General features: G+C 33.9%; 1 protein-coding gene across 10 annotated transcripts in view; it reads left to right on the forward strand.

Moving 5' to 3' along the window:
• The window catches only part of PUM2 (pumilio RNA binding family member 2), a 99,439-nt gene extending 74,206 nt beyond the window's left edge, over positions 1-25,233 (forward strand). For 8 of the 10 annotated variants that reach the window (XM_073216038.1, XM_073216044.1, XM_037026441.2 and 5 more), the window contains 8 exons: positions 13,120-13,387; positions 14,356-14,485; positions 16,063-16,197; positions 18,767-18,904; positions 19,537-19,662; positions 19,796-19,917; positions 20,691-20,883; positions 22,280-25,233. In XM_073216038.1, the coding sequence (XP_073072139.1) occupies positions 13,120-13,387; positions 14,356-14,485; positions 16,063-16,197; positions 18,767-18,904; positions 19,537-19,662; positions 19,796-19,917; positions 20,691-20,883; positions 22,280-22,411 (1,244 nt within the window). In that variant the 3' untranslated portion in view covers positions 22,412-25,233. The remainder of the gene's footprint in view (positions 1-13,119; positions 13,388-14,355; positions 14,486-16,062; positions 16,198-18,766; positions 18,905-19,536; positions 19,663-19,795; positions 19,918-20,690; positions 20,884-22,279) is intronic. The other 2 variants (XM_037026445.2, XM_037026449.2) reach the window with 1 other exon arrangement.
• Positions 25,234-25,469: the final 236 nt, after the last annotated feature.

Here is a 25,469-nt window from a genome sequence, read left to right on the forward strand (position 1 = left end):
ACATACAACTGCAGTTCATCATTCCTTCTTAACTCATAATTCCAATCCCTTGGGTGTTTATAGGAGCCTTTGAGCTTGTCTTCCATCATCTCCCTAATGCATTTTTTTCCTTCCTACCCTTTTTCCTTCCATTGACCTGAACTCTGCCTTCCATTACATATTTCAAATTTTTGAAAAATGATTACAGAATGACAGAAAAGTCTGATCTCTTTTAGTATGTTTTTAAGTGCTTTTATTCCCTTGGCAGTATTTTGCAATTGGAGCTTTTCTTCATTTACTTTTGCTGACTATAATTCTGTATATCATTATTTGCTGTCATTTTGTTGTTTTCCTTTTTATTCATCGGCCCTACTTTTCCTTTTTGTTTGCATTTCAGCTCCTCATTTGTTTCTCTAACTTTTCCTTCTTATTGAAATAGCAAATAAGTCTTCATGTACCTTAATTCTTTTAATCTACCAAGAATTCACCTAAAATTTACATCATTGTACACTCTGTTTATACACTAATGTATATGTAAGTATACATGGGATCAAAAAAATAGCTCTTAAAATAAAGGCAGGAGTGATTCATGGGAGAGCTGCAGCTTTAGCCAGATAACCTTTAAAATGAAAGCAGCGTGTGTCTTACTGAATGACATTGGAAATTAATTTGTATCTTTTATGTTGAGGATATTTTCATGTGAGACTATTTTCCTGTACCCAGGAATAAGTCTAATGGAATATGGTTAAAATCTTTACAATTTAACTATGAAACACTGACAGAAGTTAAAGAAGACAAATGGAAAGACATATAATGTGTGGGTTGAAAGCCTCAAACATACCAGCTTTCTTCTAGTTAATGTAGGTGTAGTACAATCTCAGGAATTTTTCTAGCTTTTTAAAGAAATTAGCAAGCTGATTTAAATAACTTAAGTAGGGAAAACAAGAATAGTCAAGATAATCTTGAAGAACGAAGTTCAGGAACTTAACTTTTCCAGATACCAAAACTTATTACAAAGCTACAATAACTAACAGGATAGATTAACAGACTAGTGGAAAAGAATAGAGGATCCAAGGAGACCTACCCATTTAGTTACCTAATTTGTGTTCAGTATGTGCCACTCTAGTATATTTGAGAAGGATGGTCTTTTCAGTAAGTTGGACTGGAGCAATTGAACATTCAAATGGGGAGAAAGAACTTTGACTCATCTTTCACAATACATGAAAACACACACATGCGTGCACACATGCACACACACAGATTCTCAAAGAAATAAAATAACTTGCTTGTAGTCATGGAGTAAATAAAAATTTTGAGCCTAGGTCTGTTTGGCTCATCCAGGATGTCACACTGCTTCACAAAGAATACTTTTATTTCTGTCTAATCTATCTGAATAAATAATCTTTCCCTGTTTCGTATCGTAAGTTTAGAATTTTTGTGAACTTTATAAAGTTGTTGTAAAATGTAATTTTGTGAGTTGGTGGGAAAAGTGAATTTTAACGGTCGATAATATATTAGCCTTTTTGTGGATTTTTACTTGCTAACAGTTGGCCTTTCATCCCAATTAAATACTTTTTACCTCAGGGGTCTCTTTAATTTTTTAAAATTAAAACTGATCAGCTAGGGTCTTCTTTATGTGATATTCTTAAATATTTTATATAGAATAGTAATAAACTTAATTTATACTGAGAGTAATCTCTTTTATGTTAATCTTTTGTGTACTGTTTTTGGCCTCCATTTTAGAAATTTTTGTGTCTGATCAAAATTTTTGCTTATTTATTCATTCATCCAATATTGAAAACCAGACTCTCTGCTTGACTAGAGGTAGTGTTGAGGACAGAAAGACCATCCTTACCCACTGTCATCAAGGTTTGTGGTGAATACAGACAAGTAAACCAGTATTTACAATGTAATGATTGTAATGCTTTTGCCTTATTGCACTTTATTTAACAATTCTATTTTCTAAAAACATAGTGATGCTGTCTGTTAGAATTATCATCTTTCCTTTGTAGTTTCATTGTACCAACTTTACCACAGACTGGATTATATTGCAGTTGCCTGTGCATTTATTTCCCCACTAGATTTGAAACAAGAAAACCCAGACTTTTATCAACAGCTTTCAGAGTATCAGATCTCAGCAAATATTTGGGTACTTGAATTTGAGTGTTTTGTTTCTGTGTTTTATTGATGAATCTATTCTTTGACACTGACTACTTGTTTAAAAAAGTATTTTACATCCTACATAGATTTTTACCTTGCAACATCATTTGGCTGTTCTAATCAGTGTATTCTCTTATCAGTGTGTTAGGAACATACTCTTTGGTGTACTGTTCTTTGAAAAGTCTTATGACAGTCAGTTGTGGAGTTTTTTGTTTTTGCATGTGTGTGTTTTTTCTTAGTCTGGGGGATGGTTAAGGTTTTCCTGGGTTAGTTGTGTATTTTGCAGTAACTTCCCAGTTCCACCGTCTTCCAGCCAACATAACATCTTCAAGAGAGAAAATAAATATGCCTGTAATGTTTGTCTAAAGTCAGAATTATTCTCATAGTATTCATAATTTATGAAGCAAACCTTAAGACTGCATAAATCCTTCTTAGTAATAGTGATTTAAGAGAAAAATCCCACCTCTTACTGTTCTCCTTCACCCCAGTCAGGAAAGGCCACCTGGCCATGAAATCTCAGCAGAAATATTCTAAAGGAATGCAGGTATAGCCTAATGATTAACTATCACCATAAGTACTAACCAAAGAAAGGAATTCAGGTCAAATCTGAAAGGGTGATTTAAGATATGGAGGGAAATACTTTTACCTACATGTTCATATTAGCAAATAGAGTTCACCCCACTACTTTTTCTTTTGGAGGGAATAGGTAGTTTTTAAAGTGTCCTCATGTTCAACAATCACAGAGGTAGTTAGCTTTAGTAAGAAAATAAGATTCAGGCGATTTTTGAAACCATACAGAAATTGGTCTTTTTGATGGAATAATGGAAATTGGAAAGGCAAGTCAGTAATAGAAATCATCTAATATTGGTCTGAAGATTATGTAGTTCATACATTACAGTCTGTTTATATGCTTTTCAATGAGTGAGAGATTATTAAATATCTTCTGTGGTGCTGGTCTCTTTTTTTTTTTGGTATCATTAATATACACTTACATGAACAACATTGTGGTTACTAGATTCTCCCTATTATCAGGTCCCCACCACATACCCCATTACAGTCACTGTCCATCAGCATAATAAGATGCTATAGAATCGCTGCTTGTCTTCTCTGTGCTATACTGCCTTCCCTGTGCCTCCCCCTCCCCACAGACATCATAATGCCCTTTTCCCCCTTATCCCTTCCTTCCCACCCATCCTCCCAGTCCCTTTCCCTTTGGTAACTGTTAGTCCATTCTTGGGTTCTGTGATTCTGCTGCTCTTTTGTTCCTTCAGTTTTTCTTTGTTCTTATGCTCCACATATGAGTGAAATCATTTGTACTTGTCTTTCTCCACCTGGCTTATTTCACTGAACATAATCCCCTCTAGCTCCATCCATGTTGTTGCAAATGGTAGGATTTGTTTTCTTCTTATGGCTGAATAATATTCCATTGTGTATATGTACCACATCTTCTTTATCCATTCATCTACTGATGGACACTTAGGTTGCTTCCATTTCTTGGCTATTGTAAATAGTGCTGTGATAAACATAGGGGTGCATATGTCTTTTTGAAACTGTGATCCTGTTTTCTTAGGGTAAATTCCTAGGAGTGGAATTCCTGGGTCAAGTGGTATTTCTGTTTTTAGTTTTTTGAGGAACCTCCATACTGCTTTCCACAATGGTTGAACTAGTTTACATTCCCACCAGCAGTGTAGGAGGGTTCCCGTTTCTCCACAACCTCGCCAACTTTTGTTGTTGTTTGTCTTTTGGATGGTGGCCATCCTAACTGGTGTGAGGTAATATCTCAATGTGGTTTTAATTTGCATATCTCTGATGATTAGTGATGTGGAGCATCTGTTCATGTGCCTGTTGGCCATCTGAATTTCTTCTTTGGAGAAGTGTCTGTTCAGATCCTCTGCCCATTTTTTAATTGGACTATTTATTTTGTTTGTTGAGGTACATGAGCTCTTTATATATTTTGGATTTCAACCCCTTATCAGATATGTCATTTATGAATATATTCTCCCATACTGTAGGATGCCTTTTTTTTCTACTGATGGTGTCCTTTGCTGTACAGAAGCTTTTTAGTTTGATATAGTCCCACCTGTTCATTTTTCCTTTTGTTTCCTTTGTCCATGGAGATATGTTCATGAAGAAGTTCATATTTATATTCAAGAGAGTTTTGCCTTTGTTTTCTTCTAAGAGTTTATGGTTTCATGACTGACATTCAGGTCTTAGATCCATTTTTGAGTTTACTTTTGTATATGGAGTTAGACAATAATCCAGTTTCAATCTCTTACATGTAGCTGTCCAGTTTTGCCAACACTGGCTGTTGAAGAGGCTGTCATTTCCCCATTGTATATCCATGGCTCCTTTATTGTATATTGCTTGGGCTAATATCTGCACCCTCTATTCTGTTCCACTGGTCTATGGGTCTCTTCTTGTGCCAGTACCAAATTGTCTTGAGTACTGTGGTTTTGTAGTAGAGCTTGAAGTTTGGAAGCAAAATCCCTCCTCCTTGATTCCTCCTTGTCAGGATTACTTTGGCTATTCAGGGTCTTTTTGTGGTTCCATATGAATTTTAGAACTATTTGTTGCAGTTCGTTGAAGAATGCTGTTGGTATTTCGGTAGGGATTGCGTTAAATCTGTAGATTACTTTAGGCAGGATGGCCATTTTGACAATATTAATTTTTCCTAGCCAACAGCATGGGATGAATTTCCATTTGTTAGTGTCCTTTTTAATTTCTCTTAAGAGTGTCTTGTAGTTTTCAGGGTATAGATCTTTCACTTCCTTGGTTTATTCCTAGTAATTTTATTCTTTCTGATGCAATTGTGAATGGAATTGTTTTCCTGCTTTCTCTTTCTGCTGGTTCATCATTAGTGTATAGGGATGCAACAGATTTCTGTGCATTAATTTTGTATCCTGCAGCTTTGCTGAATTCAGATATTAGTTCTAGTAGTTTTGGAGTGGATTCTTTGGTGATGGTCCACTTACATTTTTAAAAAGTAAAAGTACTAGAGGCTAAAAGGAAAGATTACTTAAATGCTTTTAGAAAAAACTACAAACAACAGAAATGGAAACAACAGGTTTTTGTTTTGTTTTATAGTTTGTACCTAATGTTCTTATAGTTATAAAATGTACAAATATAAGGTAGCATACCTGACCTGTATGCTTTTTGTTTTTTATAATAGCCTATTAAAATAATGAGGATTATATTTTTAACTAGAATTACATTGGATTTTAAACTTATTGAAGCCTCAGTCTTTCCCCAGTAAGATTTTTGTGTCTTTATATGGCAAATACATAGTGATGATTAGAAAATTTTCATGTGGCTTATTCGTCATGTAATCTCAAGCGTATCTAGATTTGAGAATGGCATGTGACACTGAATGTTCCTCATGAGGTGTAGCAGTGTAACTGAGAGCTTTAATTGAATTATTCAGACATAATGGTTTAAAAGAAAATGACCTCAGTCCATTTATTAGCTGTGTACTTGCTAGCTTGGATAAGCTCTTCTAAGCCTATTGTGTCACAAGTAAAATAGGAGTATTTTTGTCTAATAGGGTTTTTAAGAGGATGACATATATACTTATATTAATTAGCTGACTTAAACAAATTTACTGTTTCACAGTTATAAAGGTTAGAAGTCAAATCAAGGTATGGGCAGAGCCATGTCCCTTTGAAAACTATAGAGGGCAATCTTTCCTTGCCTCTTCCTAGTTTCTGTTGTTGCTGGCAGTCCTTGGCATTCCTTTGCCCTGTAGATGCAACACTTCCAGTCTCCACCTCTGTCATTACATGGCATTCTCCCTGTGGTCTCTTTCCTAACTTTCCTCCTCATATGAGGATACCAGTCATTGGGTAACAGCCCAACCCAGTCCATTATGACCTCAACTTGATCACATATGCAAAGACCCTATTTCCAAATTAAGTCAAATTCACAGGTACTAGCAGTAAAGAATTTTAACATATCTTTTGGGGAGACTCAGTTCAGCCCAGTACAGTCTGCCCTCTAGTCCCCCAAAATTAATGTTTGACCCACATGCGAATTACATTCACCCCATCCCAGCATTACAGTTGTTTTTCCCCAATTGAAGCCATTTAAATATCAACTCACAAAAGTCCCAGATCTCGTCTTCTATATCAGATGAGACTCAGGATAATATGAACTGTCCTGGGGCAAAATTCTCTCCATTTGTGGACCTATGAAACCTACAGAACAAGTTATCTGCTTCCAGGATAGTTGTGAGACAGGTATAGTATAGACATTCATATTTGATAAGGGAGAAATAGGAAAGAATAAAGGGGCTTCCGATCCCAAACAAGTCTGAAACCCAGCAGGGCAAATTCCATTCGGTTTCAAGGCCTAACAGTCATCATCTGTGGCTGGATGATCTGTTCTCTAGATCTGTTGGGGAAGCAGCCCAGCCTCTCTGACTTAGGCATCTGTGGTTCTGCCTTCAGAGTTGTCATTCCTTTTGTCCATCTCTGTCTGTTTCAGGCCAGGCCGGCAGTGTTCCTGCTGATAGAAAATTATAAAAAACACTGTCAGCTTTCCATTAATGTCAAGCCACACCTCAGCCACACCAAGCCTCTTTCCTCAGCATTCTATCTGGATAAGCTACAACTTTTCCAGACCATCATATGCTCATTTTCTTTTGCTTAATAGTTCCCTCTTCAAATTACCTCTTTTCTCTTAAGCTACTAGGAGAAAACAGGCCACACCTTCAACACTTTGCTTAGAAATCTCCTTAGCTAAATATCCAAGTTTGTTCCATACCAAATTGCTTTCCACCTAACATAACAAGTTTTAGCCAGTTTTTCTGCCACTTTATGACAAGGACTGTAGTTTTTCTCCAGTTTCCAATAACATGTTTTTTATTTACTCTTGAGACCTCACTTGGAGCATCTTTAGCATTCATATTTCTGCCAGCATTGTTCATGATGGTATGTGTATTCTCTAAGTCAGCAGAAGCTTTATTGTGTTCATCACATCTATCTGAGCCCTCATCAGAATTGCTTTTAATATCCATATTTCTACCAGACATCTCTTCACAGCATTCTAGGCCTTTTCAGTTATGCACCTCAAAATTCTTCCATCCTGTACCCATTACCCAATTCCAAAGTCACTTTTGAATTTTTTTTATTTTTCATCTTTTGTTTTAAACCATTTATTTTTTAATTAAAATATAATTGATATATAATTTTATGAAAGTTTCACATGAGCAGCATTGTGGTTTCAACATTCACCATATTATCAAGTCCACCCCAACACCCCATTGCAATCACTGTCCATTAGCATAGTAAGATGCTACAGAGCCATTACTTTTCCATGCTATACTGCCTTCCCTGTGACCTTCCTATACTGTGAGTGCTAATTATAATGCCCCTTAATCTCCTCCCTCCCTCCCCACCCATCCTCTCCAACCACTTCCTTTTGGTAACAGCTAGTCCCTTTTTGGAGTCTGGTCTGCTGCTGTTTTGTTCCTTCTGTTTTGCTTTGTTGTTATACTCCACCATTGAGTGAAACATTTGGTACTTATCTTTCTCTGCCTGTCTCATTTTACTGAGAACAGTACCCTCTAGCTCCATCCATGTTGTTGCAAATGGAAGGATTTGTTTTCTTTTTATGGCTGAATAATATTCCATTGTGTGTATGTACCACATCTTCTTTATCCATTCATCTACTGATGGACACTTGGGTTGCTTCCATATTTAGGCTATTGTAAATAGTGCTGCAATAAATAGGGGTGCCAAAGTTACTTTCAAAGTCATTTTTAGGTTTTTGTTATAGTAGCACCTCAATCTCAGTACCAGAATCTATATTAGTTTCCTGGGGCTGCTGTGGCAAATTACTCTAGCTGAGAAGCTTAAAACAAAACAGGACAAACTTTTTGGGGGGACACAGGTCAACACAGTTACAGCATTTAATGCACAGTTCACTATCTCGATGTCCAAAAGAGTATGCTCAATAAATGGTAGCTGTCTTTTGAAAAAGTTACTGTGTACAGGATGGTAACAAGGCCCTATTAATGGACAGGTCCTAGGTGGGTTAGGCTCACAGATAGTTGCCTTACTGTTTCTCAACAAAATAACATGCCATGGACCCGCAGGGCCTAGCATATAGCATCAACTATGAATATTATCATTAAATGAACTTTCTAAAGTAGGTAGAGAAACTGATTTTTGAACATGTAAAACTTATTTAGCAGCCACTATGGAAAGCAGTATGGAGATTCCTCAAAAACTAAAAATAGAAATACCATACAACCCAGTAATTCCACTTCTGGGAATTTACCCAAAGAAAACAAAATCACTGATTTGAAAAGATAACATGCATGCCTATGTTTATTGCATTCTTTACAATAGCCAAGATAAAGAAGCAACCGAAGTGTCCATCGATAGATGAATGGATAAAGAATATGTCAGCCATAAAAAGAAAGGAATAATGCCAATGGTGACAACATGGATGGACTTAGAGGGTGTTATTGCTAAATGAAATAAGCCAGGCAGACAAAGACAAGTACCATATGATACTACTTATATGCGGAATCTAAAATACCCAAAATGAACAAAACAGTAGACTCATAGACACTGAGAAGTGACTAGTGGTTACTGTCAGGGAGAGGCTGGGCTGAGTGGGTGAAATAGGTGAAGGGTATAGAGGCACAGAATCTAAATCATAATATAAATTAGTCACAGCATAGGGGTGAAAGTGCAGCATGGAGAATATGGTCAGTTCCAAACATCTATGCTGACATTAACTCCACTAGTTGGGTGAGCATTTAATATAATGTATATAACTATTGAATCAATGTATTATATACTTGAAACCAATGTAATGTGTATCGTATGTATGTATAATACATATATTTATGTATTATATATGTAAAGATTTATTATATAGATGAAGGGAAAAAAGAAACCTATTTAAAATGAAATGCCAGAACTCAGGACAAAGGTCTGAGCAATGTTTTCCTTTGAAAAATTACAGCTTTTAAATCAGAAATGTATAAACCAGTATCCAAAAGTGATGTATGTGCATATAAAGAAGCACTGCTTCAAAGTCTTGTTTCATTACTAAAGTCTAGCAACGTAAAGGTAAATGTACTGATCAGATTGTCCATGGCTGTGAAAGTGTACTCTAGATGTCCCATATGCTGCTTTTGAAAAGTGATTAGAGAAAAAATACTGAACTGAAAGTACTAAGTGGACCTGTTTATGGGCTTGAAGTAATGTAATACCATAAAATGAAGTAGACTGTCATAATTTTAAACTTTTTCCAGCTATCCATTCTGTGTCATTGGTTCTCTGCCTACTCCAACTAACCAGTCATCTTCCATTATCATCTTACCATTTCTTGAGCTTTCCAGAGCCTTGCCTTCTGAAACGGACTCTGCTTAGTAGTCTATATGTAGTTTTACCCTTTTCAGGACCAAAATTTTACTTAGATCACCATTTTTGTTTGAAATTAGTAGTTGACAAACTGCTATAAAATGAAACCTTAAATTATCTTGATTCTAATTCATTAGCCTCCAAAGACTTCTATGAGGATAACCTTCACATGGTTGGGTGTTTTTGTTTTTGTTTAATAAAAATTACCCACTGAAAGTAATTAAGGTCTTGAGTTAGGCTCAAGAATCTGTATTTTTGAAAGAACACACAGGTCTGATAGGTTGAAGAGCTGCTGCAATTCCAAGTCCCAAGGAGGGAGAAAATAATAAAAAGTTAAGTCTAGTTCTGTTTATTGATTCTGTAGTTGTTTCTGTTGTATTCCTTTCCTCCCCTTTTGTTTTCCCAGTATTGTAAAATATTTTTGATTTCTGAAAATAGGGAAGCATTCTAAAACAATAGAAAATAATAATTTCTCAAGGAAATTAATGAAAATATATAAAATTGTATTATTTCTACTAGGATGATTGTATTTGTCTTAATTCTCATAAATGAACTTGAAAGATACCTATATTAATAGCATATAAGAGTTAGCGTACTGTAACATATGATAAAGCTCTCGCCTAAGAGTTCTGGCTGAACTAGCTGAGCTGCATGTTACATCACTTTGGACTGTATGACTTTGTCTGAAATTATACAGACCTCCATATCCCATACTCTTTTTCAAATAATGGTTAAGAAGTGGTAAATGATAGGATGGATGTCAGTGATAAACTGGACAGACTTTTATCTCTTTAATATATTTGATGTAGAATAAATACATCTGCTTTTTGACCACAGTAGCAGTAGTACTATGACTATAGATGATCTGTTAGTGTGTTTGTTTTAATTAAGAAATAATTTCAGACTTATGGGAAAATTGTAACACTAAAACAAAAAAAATCCAGCAAACCTTCACCAAGATTTTCCAGATGTTACTTTACCACATGTGCTTTATCATTCTTTCCCTGTCCTTCCTGTACCTCTCTTTCCTCTCACACCCAATTTTTAACCCAATACTTTTGAAAAAGTGTTTTCCTAAAAATGAGAACATTCTTGTATATACCCACAGTTATCAAAGTCTGGAAATTAAGAATGGCGTACTATCACTATCAGATCAGCAGACCTTATTTAAACTTTGCCATGTGTCTCACTAATCTTTTTTATAAGAGAAGGAGGGAGAAAAGGAGATTGATTGATCTGGGGACTCACACATGACATTCACTTGTCATGGTTTTTTATTTTTTTACTTTTCTATAGTGTTGAACTATTTCTCGGTCTTTCATGACCTCCATGTTTTTGAAGAGTATAGGCCCGTTAGGTTGTAATGTGTCCCTCAACACTGGAATAGGTTTTGGATGACACGCTTTAAATGTTTAGACAACCAAATTTAAAATGTTTCTATTACAAATTGGCTTTCAAATGCTTATTTAATTAATTCGTACCCTGAGCAAAACTAATTTTTTCAAATTTGAAAATGAAGTACAAATTAGTCTTCTAGAACTAAATTCTAAGATTTTTAAAATTCAAGGCAGTTAAAACATTATCAGACATTTTAATTTGTCACAGAGTGAGTGCATCAGGAGTTTGGTGTCAGGAGCTGTTGAAATGTAATCAAAGAATGTCTAGACTTAGGAGAAATTACTATTGGCTAATAATAGGACTCCGTGGAAAGCAAATAAAGTTGGCTTAATCATTTTCTGGGGTAAGTATGTATTTGGAATTTGTTGAAAATCTTCAGTACATTAAGGATTAAGAGGTAGTAGATGAGGCCTTATGTTTGAGGTTATGAGAAGCAGTGGTACAGAGATAGTAATGAATAAGAGAAGTGAAACAATTAGTGTTCCAAGAAATTTGTGTGAGAAATAGGTTTAGAGTATGAAAACTAGAATGAATTTAAAGGACGTAGTCTAGCAGGATTCTGTAGGTTTTTAGCAGTAACACCAGAGTGGCTTTTCAATGGGGAAATAAATTGTTTGTAAAAACAGATTGGAGCTTCCCTACCCTACAAAAAGGTTAAAAAATTATTAGAGATTCAGATGCACTAGTGAACAGTTAGTGGAACTATATAAGATATAATAATAGGGGATAGAAAGGTTTATAATAATAAGGAAACTGACACATTAAAATACTGAATTTTCTTACTTTCTAGATTTTTCATATATGAGCACTAGTTAATGTAGAACTGGAATGAATGTGAGAATTTGATGTTAGTAATTTTGGTATATAAAATAGCTTGTTGAATTATACACTTTAAAGAAAGATACTTCAACACTGGACCTTAAACAATTGATCATACATAAAACATTCATGAATATTTATTGTGTATTCACTCTCTGTCAGACATTGTTTTATATACCCACCATGTGGGTGAATATAATTTTATGGTACTTACATTAGCAAAGGGACTGAGGATTCAAATAATACGTATAATATTCTGGATGATAGGACATTCAGTGAAGAAAAATAAAGCTTAGGGACTGAAAGGAAAAATGTTCTAAACCAATTCACTTTTCAAGATTATAACTCTCTTACTGCTCCTGTCTTTATAACTCTTTTTGGCCTTTAGTACCTCTGTGTAACTTTGCACTGACAGTGTGTCCTTGGAATCATCTGTACCCTGTGGTCTGGATTGTATATAAATAGCACTACTCTACATAGAGGTGGTATACAACAGTATAAAGCTAATGGTGGATTTTGTTTATCTGAACCACTAAATCTGTAGTTTGCAATTTTCTGTACATTTTTTCTTTTTTAAAAGGACACTGTCAAGTACTTTTAAACAGTTATTTGTAATAACAGTTTCCTGCTTGTATTCATTTTTGTTTCTTTTGACTGCCCTTGAATTTTCTTTTTGGAATGGGATATAAGTAAAAGAGGCTTTTTATTAATTTGTATTAAGTGATTACTCTTAAAGCTCTATTATTACTACTGTTTGTAAAGTATTTTATGGATTTTTTTTAATCAAATATTTTAATAGTGTGTAATTCTAATATTGTAAGGTTCTTAAAATCAATCATTGGGTAAACCGAGTTTTTCTTTATATAGTAGTATATTACTTACTGCATTTTTAAATACATTCCCCAAAAAAGTACAGATTGAGTGCTTGGTATTCCACAGTAAATATCAGTCAAACTTTTTTGACCCTTAAAACCTGAGTTTGCTAGGTCTTTGTGACTTGATTATTAATGTGACTATAAAATTTTTTGGTGGTTTCCATATTCTGGTATTGATAATGAATGTGTGACATTAGTTACATTTTAAACTAAACTTCTAAGAATAACAGATTTTGTGTATGACATTAGATGCTATAATTGTTTTAAACTAAACTGCCAAGAACAAGTACAGGTTTACTTTTCTGTTTTCTAGTCTCTTTTTTTCCCCCAGATCCTATAGCCATACACATTAAGTAAATGTGTGAGATTTCCCCCTCCAATGTTAATTTCTTGTTGTAACATACAGGAATTAGTGGGGTGAATATTTCTTTACTGACTTCTTTTTAGGTTAAGTAATTTTTACTTGAGGAATGACTGTCAAAAAATACCTGCTGACCACAGCTGCTTTGTTGTAGGAGGACTGACAAATGGTAGTGGTCGATATATCTCTGCAGCACCTGGAGCAGAAGCAAAGTACCGAAGTGCTTCAAGCACTTCCAGTCTGTTCAGCTCCAGCAGCCAGCTCTTTCCTCCTTCTCGGCTTCGGTATAATAGGTCTGATATTATGCCTTCTGGCCGAAGTAGATTATTGGAAGATTTCAGAAACAACCGCTTCCCAAACCTTCAACTTAGAGACTTGATTGGACATATAGTTGAGTTTTCTCAAGACCAGCATGGTTCTAGGTAGGTGATTATGATTAAAGATAATTTGCACTGCATTTGTGCTTTAAAAATTGCTACCTTGTATGACCCTAAATTTTTCTTTGCTAGTATCATCTCATCTGCATAAAAGTTGGAAGCTTTTAAAACATAAATACCCAATATGGAGCTTACTCTTTCACATTAGGATAAATGATAAGAACATAGGTTTTTAGTTTATTTTTATGGTTTTTCAGTTTTCTATGATAGGACATTTTTATAATGAAAAGATAGGAGCCTTTGTTGGATTATTTTCATTACACTGACTTTAAATACATTTAATTTCCTTTTGGAAATAATGCTCTGAATTACATTTGTGAACTTAAGAGATCCCCTTAACTTTATCCTAAGAAATCAAAAAAAATCAAAAAACAAAGTGAAATGCTTCTATATTCCTTTATAGATTTATATTTGATGTGACCTGGCTTATTGAAACATTCCACTTTTGTTATAGGAAAATTTGGTACATTTGTACGTTAAGCATAATACATATGTACTGTACTATTTGAGATACATGTGAATTGGTGTTCTCAAGGTAGCGCACCAAAAGTAGTAGAATTCTCAATTTGAGGTGTTTTCTCTTTTATAGACTTAAAGAAAACAATTTTTTAAATGATTTTTGATTAGATAGTTGTTTACAAACTTTATCTTCTTATAATTTAAATGAACCTTGTGTCACAGTGACTAACTTAGGAATTCGGATGTGTTTGATGAGTTTTATTTCTGATGTTTTAATTCTAAAATTAGATGTTTAATAACTAATAAAATGTCTTATAATTAGAAAAAAATGCAATATTTAAAAATCAGACATTTAGATAACATGTACTATGTCTGGAAATAATTTGATCTGTGTATGTGTATATTGGGGTGTGTAATAACTCAAGTGAGATACAGATTTTACAGGAGCCTGTTTTCAGTGTACTGTCACAGCATTTAATATTTTTCCCAAATAGATTCATACAGCAAAAGCTAGAGAGAGCTACTCCAGCTGAGCGACAGATGGTATTTAATGAAATTCTACAAGCAGCCTATCAATTAATGACAGATGTTTTTGGCAACTATGTTATACAGAAATTTTTTGAGGTAAGCATACAAACATGTTTGTATGTCTGTCCAGTTGCATGCTAATGCTTACAGAAGATCTGAAAGGTGGTAAGAGTCATTTTCATATAAAAGTATATGAGCTTAGGAGAAAATATTATGTCTGATAAAGATTTTATATCCAGAATATATAAAGAATTCTAAAATTCAGCAACAAAAAGATTACCAGTTAAAAAATGGGCAGAGGACTTGATGAGATTTCTCCATAGAAGATCTCCTAATGGCCAACAAGCACATGAAAGCAGCTCAACATCCTTAGTTATTAGGGAAATACACAAAATCACACTGAGATTCTCTTTATATCTACCAGGATGGCTGTAATCAAAAAATGGAAAATTAAAAATGTCAGTAGAGATGTGGAGAAAGAATCCTTGTACATTGTTCGTGGGAATGTAAAATGACACAGCTGCTGTGTAAAAGTTCAGCAGTTCCTTCCAAAAAAAAAAACCTAATCAAAATTACTATGATGATCCAGCAGTTATGCTGCTAGGTATATGCCCAAAAGAACTGAAAACAGTCACCCAAAAACACTGGTGTTCATTTCATCATTATTCGTAATAGCCAAAAGGTGGAGACAAACCAAATGTCCAACAAATAAATGAATGAATGAAATGTGGTATATGTATACAATGGAATATTGTTCAGCCATAAGAATGGAGTTCTGTTATACACCTCGATATGGATTAATCTAAGTGAAATTAGCCATATACAAAAGGACAAACATAGGGTTCCACTTACATGAAATACCTAGAACAGGCAAATTCATAGAGACAGAAAGTAGATTAAGGTTTACCAGGTGCTGGGGGAAGAGGGAAATGGGGAGTTACTGCTTAATGCATATAGTGTTTCTGTTTAGGACAGTGGGAAAGATTTGGAGACAAATTGTAGTTATGGTGGTACAACAGTGAATATAATGCCACAGAATTATACGCTAAAATGATAAATGACATTTTATGGTGTAAATTTTACTACAAAAATACTTTTAAAACATGTGCCTACTTTAAGTTTAATGTTAATCCTGATTAGTATTTGAAAATATTAAACATTGAGAGTGTATCTTAGATGAAAAAATGAATAATATAGCCTTCATTTGGATTTTTTAGATACAATTTATTTTGTGATTTAGTTAAATTTTAGTTTATTAACTAAGCATTGGTGTTATAGCCTGACTTAATAGATTTTTCCATAGTTATACGAAAATATAGTTGAGAATATTATCTGGTCTGAATGTATGGCTCAGAAATTCATTATATTAAAGACGAGGGTTTTTTGTTTGAAATGAAGAGTGAACATGTTTACCTTAAAAAAAAAATAACAGGTGGTTAATATGTTAGTAACAAGGAGATTTTAGGTAGTATGACCTAATCCCACAAACAAGTATAGTTAACCATTTCAAGCATCTCTGGGTCTCTTAATTGACTGTTACCTAAATGTCTCCCCCCTACATAATTACCAAATGTGGTATTTTAAAAATAGATTGAATAGGCTGCAAACAGTACATTATTCAAGTTTAACAGAGTAATACGGACACTTCTTATTAATGTTTTCTTTTCTGTCAGTTTGGGAGTTTGGATCAAAAATTAGCACTGGCTACTCGTATTCGTGGTCACGTTCTACCCTTAGCCTTGCAAATGTATGGCTGCCGTGTTATTCAGAAAGCATTAGAGTCTATTTCATCTGACCAGCAGGTAATTGTAAGTTAAAACAAAATTTTTGTATTATTTTACTTAATTTTTCAATTACTGCTTTTTTCTTTTTCATCTTAGAATAATCTTGGAGTGAAAAATATTTCCATACTTAGAATAAAATGCTTTTAAAAATCTGTCTCAAATAGAGCATTATTAAAGTTACACAGCAGATTTTTGATTGGTCTTTTTTCATTCTCTTCAACATCTTTTCATCTCTAAATGAAGATATATTTGAGTAACCTATGTCGCACACAGAGCACCAGATGATGAGTGTTTTGCTTTCACTTAATTTGATTTTCTTTAGTATCAGGAATACATTTTACTGTTTCCAGTGTTTATGTGGATTGTCCTTACATACCTATAAGAATAAAATTTAAAAAACCAATTTTGCCCCTATGTGCCAGTTAAAAATACAGTTTTTAAAATTCTCACTTAATAGGAAGAGTAACCTAAGAATCCTCTTGATGAGATATATAGTTCTTTGAGAGAAAAGGGAACATACAAATTAAATGGTAAATGCAAACCATGTTCTTGGATGGGAAAGTCCAAATATTTTAAGTTAAAAAGATTGAGGCAGTTGCAGTAATACACTCACAGGGATTTTCTTGTAACTAATCAAAACAGTTTTTAAGTTATTTAAAATAAACAATATTGAGAGTAAGGGATGAGGACAAATGCTGATCCACTATATTTCTTAAAATGTAAAACATCACTAGTTAGTATGGTTCACTTATGAAATTAAACAGATTTTTTAAATGAAATTCATAACCCCAAATAGATACTGTTTTATATATAAGTGGTTTATGTATTACAGTGAAACATTAAAAGAAATTATTTCTTAAAAAGATACTGGTGGCTCTGCTGTCTCTGTCTCTGTCTCTGTCTGTCTCTCTCTCTCTCTCTCCCCACTCCTCTGGGGGCAGCCACTTTATCTTTCAGATAATAAAATCTCTTGCGTGGGCCTGTGTCTCCTGAGTTGTTCTGGGTAAGAAGGGTCACAGCGAGATAAACATCCTGTCCCTCCCCCAAGGCAACAGGCCAAGCGGATCCGCCACAATAAAAGGCACAACTCTGCACCACGTGGCTGCTCTCTGCTCTCTTTGCCTCTCTGTCTGCCTGTCTCTCTCTCTCTGTCTCTCTGTCCCGTTGCTCGCGTTCTCTCTCTCTCTCTCTCTCTCCCCCGCCCCCCCCCCCCCTGGAGGCAGCCACTTTCTCTTTCAGATAATAAAATCTCTTGCGTGGCGGGGGAAGAAAAAGGTATTGGTAATAAGGAAGTTCAGAAAGAGATCAGCCTTAACTCTCAATCCACATAAATACAATAAATTCCAGAAGTAAAAACAGTAATAATACGTGGATGGATGGATGGATGGATGGATATGTGTATGCATTAATCACAGCACTGAAAATTTGTGAGAGAATAGCATTACTCCTCTTGAGGAAATCCTGAGTTTTAGAGTAATTGATGATATGTCACAATGGAAATATATAAACAAATTTAATTATATAGAAACTTAAACTTCTCTTCTGTTATGTCTCAGACTGATACTTTAAAGATATTTGAAGTATCTTTAATATTTGAAAATACAAAACACTGGGAGTAAGCCTTAGATGAACCAGTTAATAATGGTATTCTCTGTATTAAGTACATTTTTATTTTGTAATTTAGTCTCTATTCAGTTTATAACTACACATCTGTGTTACATCTTGACTTACTAACAAGATTCCTCTACAGTTATGTCAGAATATAGTTAAGAGTTCTTTGGGTAGCAGAGTAATAACTGTGTCTTCACAATACTATTGCACTGATAAAACATACAGATTATTGAGACGCTACCTATATTTTTCCCTAAGGATTAAGATGTAGTAAGAAAAAAATTAAGATTGTTAGCTAAAAGGAAATGTAGTCAGTAAAAAAGTATATAAGTAGTAAGTATATATGTCTAACCTTATTAATAAAGAAATAGAAATTTGAAGAGATCATTTTTGTCTGTTAAATGAGCAGAAATCTAAACTCTCCTGAGGATCTGTCCCTGAAGAAGGAATCAGATGATAAAAGCTATATTGAAACAAGTTCTTACAAGATTGTTGAAAAGGAAGGATAAAAATGTCCAACTGTAATTTCTTCCTATACGTGAGATAACTTATAAAAATCAGAGAGCCCATAAGTGCTCAGTTCCTTACCCTGTTCCATGCACTTGGTAGGCTCATGCAGCCATTAAAGAAAATTATTTGGGGGGAGGGATGCCAAGTAGAGAGAAAGTACTGAGTTCTGAATTATGTTAGTTATCTGCTGAGAATGGTGAGTGGAAGATAATACACAATGAAGATAGTGTTTAAATATGGCAGATTGGGCATCACTAGGTTATATTTCAGCAAGTATCATTTACATTATAATCCTGTAAAATGTTTTAGTAATTCTCACCTTCGGTACCTTCTGCTAATTATACGAAACTTTGATATATAAGAAAAATTCCAAATAAAACTTTTGAGTCTACTTCTTTCCCATCTCAATGTTTTTCATCCTGTTATGTTGTTTGGTGAGAAAGTTATTTAAGTGTCATCTTCTCTTTTGCAGAGTGAAATGGTAAAGGAGCTAGATGGTCATGTACTCAAATGTGTGAAAGATCAGAATGGAAACCATGTTGTACAAAAGTGTATTGAATGTGTTCAGCCACAGTCACTCCAATTCATCATTGATGCTTTCAAAGGACAAGTAAGATTGATATTTGGCCCCTAATTAGTTTGCAGGCTGTTTGTTACTAACACATTTCTTTGCAAGTCACAAGATAGTACTTTCATATAAAACAGGAAACAAAAGACTGAATGTGCATTAATTTCTGTCTCTTTCATAAGAGTGTCAGTAGATAGCTTCATTTTTTTGTGAAGCTGAAAAATGTAGAAATATAATTTTAATTATCTTTTAAGAAGTAAATGTTGTCATTATTAGAATTGTAAACCCAGTGTTTTCCAAATTTCCCAGGAGAGGGAAGGCTTAAGACTAGAGTAAAAGACAGAAAATAAATACCAGTAGCAACTAATATATAGTAATTAATAAATTTTAATTACAGTGTGCACTACCCCCACCCCTCAGTCCACTTGCTTTAATTATATTACATGCTGTCTATCTTCTGGTTAGGTTCCCTTAGATCAGAATAATCTGTTAGCTCCTAAGCAGCACCTCACTTCCCCATCTGCCATCATATTATGTTGATTATATTAAATGTGAATCCCCTACCCTTCCTTTTATTTTAAATTACTTCAACATGTCATGAAAAACCTGTCTGTCTCATAGAACTTTCCAAAAATGTCAGATGATGGAAATTTATTTCTTCCAATTGTTTTAAGGTGTTTGTACTTTCAACACATCCTTATGGCTGCAGAGTAATCCAGCGCATCCTAGAGCATTGCACTGCAGAACAGACCTTACCTATCTTAGAAGAACTCCACCAACATACAGAGCAGTTGGTACAGGTATAAACTCCCTAATAATTTGAAATGCTTATAGATTTTTGAGAGTGGTTTTCTTTTTGTTTGTTTTTTAAAGAACGAACGTTGTTCTTAAGGAATGACTTAAGGAAAGTAATTTTTAAATGTCTGTACTTAGGATCAGTATGGCAATTATGTCATTCAGCATGTACTAGAACATGGTCGACCTGAAGACAAGAGCAAAATTGTTTCTGAAATCAGAGGAAAAGTATTGGCCCTGAGTCAACACAAATTTGCCAGGTATTGCAACATTCTAATTCCAAGGGTCAGTTTTTTCAACTCTTTGGCTTTTATTAGTAAGCACAGAAGTGCATGCAGAATATGGCATTGGTATATAATCTTTTTTAAATAGAAGCAGAAGCGTGTATGGAACGTTGCTTTCATTCTTAAAGAATCTACATGACAGGTTGTTTGCACATACATTGCAGTTTTTAAATCTTTACTTAGACCATTTGACACTAAGACGTGTGAGTAAATGCAAATTTAATTTACTTAGTGCATGTTTGTAGAAGTTTAAGACCTTATTTAATGACTTTACCTTTTTTTTGAATTGTAATTTTACTTAGAATTTTAAGAGACTTGTAATTAATTGAGGAGTTAGTGTTAATTTTCTAAGTTGTAATATACATAAAAAGATGCATACTGAAGCATATAGGTGAAAATTATGATGTCTGAGATTTGCTTTCTGATAATCACTTAAAATTTTTGAAAATTGTTGAATTGTTAAATAAATGGGAGTTTACTATTCTCTTACTTTTTGATTATTTTTCAAAATTCCATAATAAAAATTTTTAAATGGAAAAAAAAGACCTGTAATTAAACTTGTGGGTGTCTTAATATGGGGTTCTCCTATGACACTAGTTGCTGTTTTAAAAGTAATTATAAGAGAACTACAAAAGAATTCTGTCTTAATTGTTTTGTCTTCCAGTGTGTTGAGCACATCCTTTCAAAAGCTAGAAATGTTTGTATAAAGAAAAAATAACAATTTTTTGTGTATGTACTTTAATCGTCAGCAATGTAGTGGAAAAGTGTGTTACTCATGCCTCCCGCGCTGAGAGAGCTTTACTGATTGATGAAGTTTGTTGCCAGAACGATGGTCCTCACAGTGCCTTATACACCATGATGAAGGACCAGTATGCCAATTATGTGGTTCAGAAGATGATTGATATGGCTGAACCTGCTCAGAGAAAGATAATCATGCACAAGGTAAGAGTTTATAGCATTTAAAGTAGATGATTCATTTTGTGTGACTTTACTCATACATGTTATAACCGGAGAAAAATACCTAAAATCAATGGATAACCTTTGGCAGATGTAGCTGTGGTGTACCCTTTTATTAAATTCCTTAAGGTAGTCTACTTACTAAGATCACGTTCATTTTTCATTTGTTTACATATGTTTAGCATTGTTTTTCCTCTCCCATCTTTAGGTATGTATGTTTGATTTGCCATAATATGTGTGTTGAGCATTGATTTTAAAATCTAGTTAAATTGTCTTATTAAAAGTACATTTTCCTAATCACTTTGTTAACCTGATTATTCTTGTTTTTATCAGTTAAGCTGTTTTCTCTCTCTATCCTCCTCCTAGAGTCTAAGAAATCATTAATTTCCATAGGAAAACTTATTATTAAAGAGAACACTGGAAGAAATAATATTTAAATACTCCTAAAATTTTTCTAAATGTATTCATTTAAGAGATAGACAAATGTGCATAGCCTCTTGGGACCAGGACTATAGAGAGATAAATAATTAAGTGTAAGATCTTTTAAAGTACTTTTGACCTTCTGATTTTTAAAATTCTTCAACTCAGTGTATTAAATTTTATACCTTCTTTTAAATTTAATATTTCTGCTTAAAAATACATACTTGGGAAGTTTTTCCAATCTTATCTTTAACAACTACATTATTTAACCAATACCATATTTATGACATTTGGATTATTTCTGATTTTTTTTTAAATATTATAACCAGTGCTTTATATGAATATTTTTACTTACTAAAGTGCCTTTGAAGGATAAATTCTTATGTGTTGAATTGCTGGTGCAGAGTGCATAAACATTTTACATTTTGATAATACCAAGTTTGTTCTCAAAAAGTCTTGTACTGCTTTGCAATTCTGTCTATCCAGTATATAAGAAGAGTCCCTGTTTTACCATTATCACATCAATACCAGTTACTATTTACAAAATCTTGCTAGCCTTAAAGAAAAAAATGATTCTTTTCCTTTGCATTTAAGAGCTGTTACTGATTACAACATCTTAAGTGTATTAGCAGACATCACATATCTCTTTGCTCATTCATGTCTTCTGCTCTATTTTGTATGAGATTTTTGCCCAGCTGCCTCAAGTTATAAAATTCTGCCTTCATAAATATTTTAAGAACTTAATAGCTCACCAGTGGCCATTCCCTGCCATTTGTGGAACCCCTTTACTATCTGTAAGTGTAATAGTTGCATTGAGGGCCAGAGCTACTTCTGCAAACTTTCTTTGGATTTGGATTTCAAAATTTCAGTTATTCTTCAATATCACCAGGATTTGGGATGCTTTTTTAAGAAATCAGACTAAAATAAGTTGTATGACCTAAGCAGACTATTTGTTTTTCAGATTCGGCCTCATATTACTACTTTGCGCAAATACACATACGGGAAGCATATACTGGCCAAGTTGGAAAAATATTATTTGAAAAATAGCCCAGATCTAGGGCCTATTGGAGGACCACCAAATGGAATGCTGTAAAGGAAAAAGGGACAGAAGATGATGTAATCATGTGAAAACGTTTCTTTTGTGAATTATCAAAACACAACTCAACTATGAACCTTCAAATTTTTTTTAAAGCAAAACTATTTATTGACTTTATTCATCCATTTGTAAATTTTTTAAGGTTCTTGTGTATATTTGGGGGTTGGGGTGGTGAATTATAAATTATATTCAGCCCTGAGTGGAGACCTATCAGATTGGATTGCTGGCAAAGCACAGAATGCCTGTATATGATGTAACTGTATCAAAAAAATTAAAAAAAAAAAAGCTGTCACATATTTTGTAAATTTTTATCTTGTAAAGTCACAAAAATAGTTTTTAAAGGAAAAAGTACAGTATTCTTTTAATAAACTGGCTTGCAGTCTGGTAGGTCTATGGACCCCATAGCACAACAGGTTTATAGAGATGTATATAGAAATACAGTCCTTATTTTCTTTTTTGTCCTTTGTGTGAAACCTTTTATAACAGATTAATAATCAACTGCATAAATATTATTAATATTTTAAAAAGAAAGTTAAGTTGTATTTTGGTAATTCACAAACTATCATGCAAATAAAAACTTGGCAAGTAAGGCCAGAATTAAATGATTAGAGATGAAAAGAACTTAGATATTTACAGTGGTTATGGTTTTAATACAGATACTGCCCTGAAACATCTGGCAATGTACAGAAGTCTTGTATATACTTATATATGTAACTGTTGTAAGAGGTAGAAAAAATACAAAATCATGGTGACACTTCCAAACAGTTAAGTGCACTAAATGAACTTTTTGGTTTGGTTTGCAGTGAGAAAGAGTGGAAAATTGTATATTGTTTTGCTTATAGAATTATAAGGACATGTTGAGGAAGTGTTGAGCTTTATTTTGCTTTTGCATAGTAGATTCAGAAAGTAGGAACCAGATTAGAGGTGAAAAGGGGCCATGAAAAGTGAATTTGATAGCTCAACATTTAAGCATGATTACATATTCACATAGCTTTTTTTGCTTCCTATAAATATATGCATTGTGTGTGTAGTAATAGATGTAAGTTTACACTTAGAAAGCAAATCTTGTTTCAGTGTTTATAAAAGCCTTGCTAATTTAGTAGTGATGCTTTCCTTCGTTGTACAGGTGTACATTTGTAAACCTTCATGCTGTAAATGAAATTTGTTTTATCTCTTTGGGAAACATCTGCATTTTAGTGTACATTTATGTCCCTGCCCTCTTTGACCTGGCATATAGTGTTGTATAATGTAAATTTATTTCTCCAAATTGAGAGTGATTTTTTAAAAATTTTTTATCTTTATATGGTTTCAGAAGTATGAACCAGCTTTCTTTTTATTAATGTGAGAAACATTTTGTTTTATAACATAGTTGTTGACTCTGTTAATATGGACTTGCTAGGATTTGGATCACTTTCAAGAAGTCAGGGTATTGTGCATAATAGAAAGTATTGGACTGAGATATTTGGTTACCATGGAGGCCAATGCTTTTTCCATCTTATTAAATGTGATGTGACTTTTTTCTTTGTACAGAAGAGTACTGTATTTTTGAATAGCTTATTCCCAAGTAAGAGCAAATCTGTATGATAACATTTTTTCTCTGGACATAAGACGTAACAGTAACATGATGTACATTTACAAGCGGCCTTATGTACATTTCCCAACAATCTTTTTAAGGCAAAATTGTGACCATATGTGTATAATTAAAATCGTTTTTAATCCTTTGCCTATGAAAATATTTTGGAAAAAAAACTTGCTTTGTATATTCAGTTTCTGAAAGATAAAGAAAGTGCTTTTTGTATTTTGTTGAAGTCAGTATTTTGTATAAAACTTTTATGTTGACCCACTTACGTTCAGTGCTGAAAACTAATGAATCATGCTATCTCTTTTGATTGAACATGTGAGGGATTTTTTTATTAGAATTCTGCAGAAGAAAAGCAGTCTTCTGAGCACAATATTGAAACATAAAGGTTTTATCACTTAGCTGTTCATATCATGAACCTAAAAATAATGGCATAAAGTTTGGGGTGCCAGGCATACTTTTTCACATTTGCTGTTGAGTTACTCTAGTTTTCTAACCCAGCATTCCATGTTGAAGCAACTTGTCACTGGCCCTTCTCATAGTCACATGAGTTCACCGGTATATCCGGTCACAATGGCAGTGCTTCACCCCTTCGGCGCCTACCTGTTTTGTTTTGCCAGCTTCAGAGTGTCTTGGCCCCATGTCAAACTTTTGTCCCCACTATCAGCTTGTGGTTTCAGGATCAAAGTTGTCGTTGCTGGAGGTTGGTAGTGACTTTCCTGGACTTGCAAACATTTGAACTGGTTTTCCTATATCCTCACCCTCTGTTGGCATAGGCAGTTCTCTCTGCAAATTCGGAAAGTCCTGTAAAGCAGACTGAAAAACAGCCTTCCTGAGGTTCCCATGTGTCCCATTGTTGACAACCTGATCTTCCTAATACTTTGGGGCCTATTTTGAAAAAATGTCTGTTGTAGAAATTTTATGGTCTGACATTTTTGGTGCCTACCTTTCTGATTCCACCTTTTAATAAGTTGGCATGGAGTTTTGGTAAAATCTAAAAATGACATTTCAGAATAAAGAGATTTAATTGGGCAGAACCACTTAGGCTTTTACTCTTGAGTGTCTCCTTTTGATATGGATTGTTTCTGGACCAGTTTGTCTAAGTCCTGGCTCTTATTGGTTCATATGAAATAATGTTATCTTCACTTTGTATATTATGTATAAATTAGAAAATGAAAAATGTGTGAATAACATTGTATGAAATAAACCTGGTCTTGTGTTTTTCTCTAGATGAAATACATTTCTGCCCCTCAATTATCATGTTGCCCATTCAAGTTATTCTGACTTACGGAAAACAGTATTTTTGTCACCTAGACTCTAGTCTGGGGCCACTGGTCACTCTGATGGTGTTAATCCTATCTTCTGATTAATATTTAGGATATCCAATTACAGAGTCTAATTATACACTTTATAGGGTGAAACTTTCAGCCTGTTTCCTTATTGATAACGTAATACTTCTTCAAGACCTGAGGATTA

This window comes from Manis javanica, chromosome 1 (assembly GCF_040802235.1).
Source record: "Manis javanica isolate MJ-LG chromosome 1, MJ_LKY, whole genome shotgun sequence".
Lineage (NCBI taxonomy): Eukaryota > Metazoa > Chordata > Mammalia > Pholidota > Manidae > Manis > Manis javanica.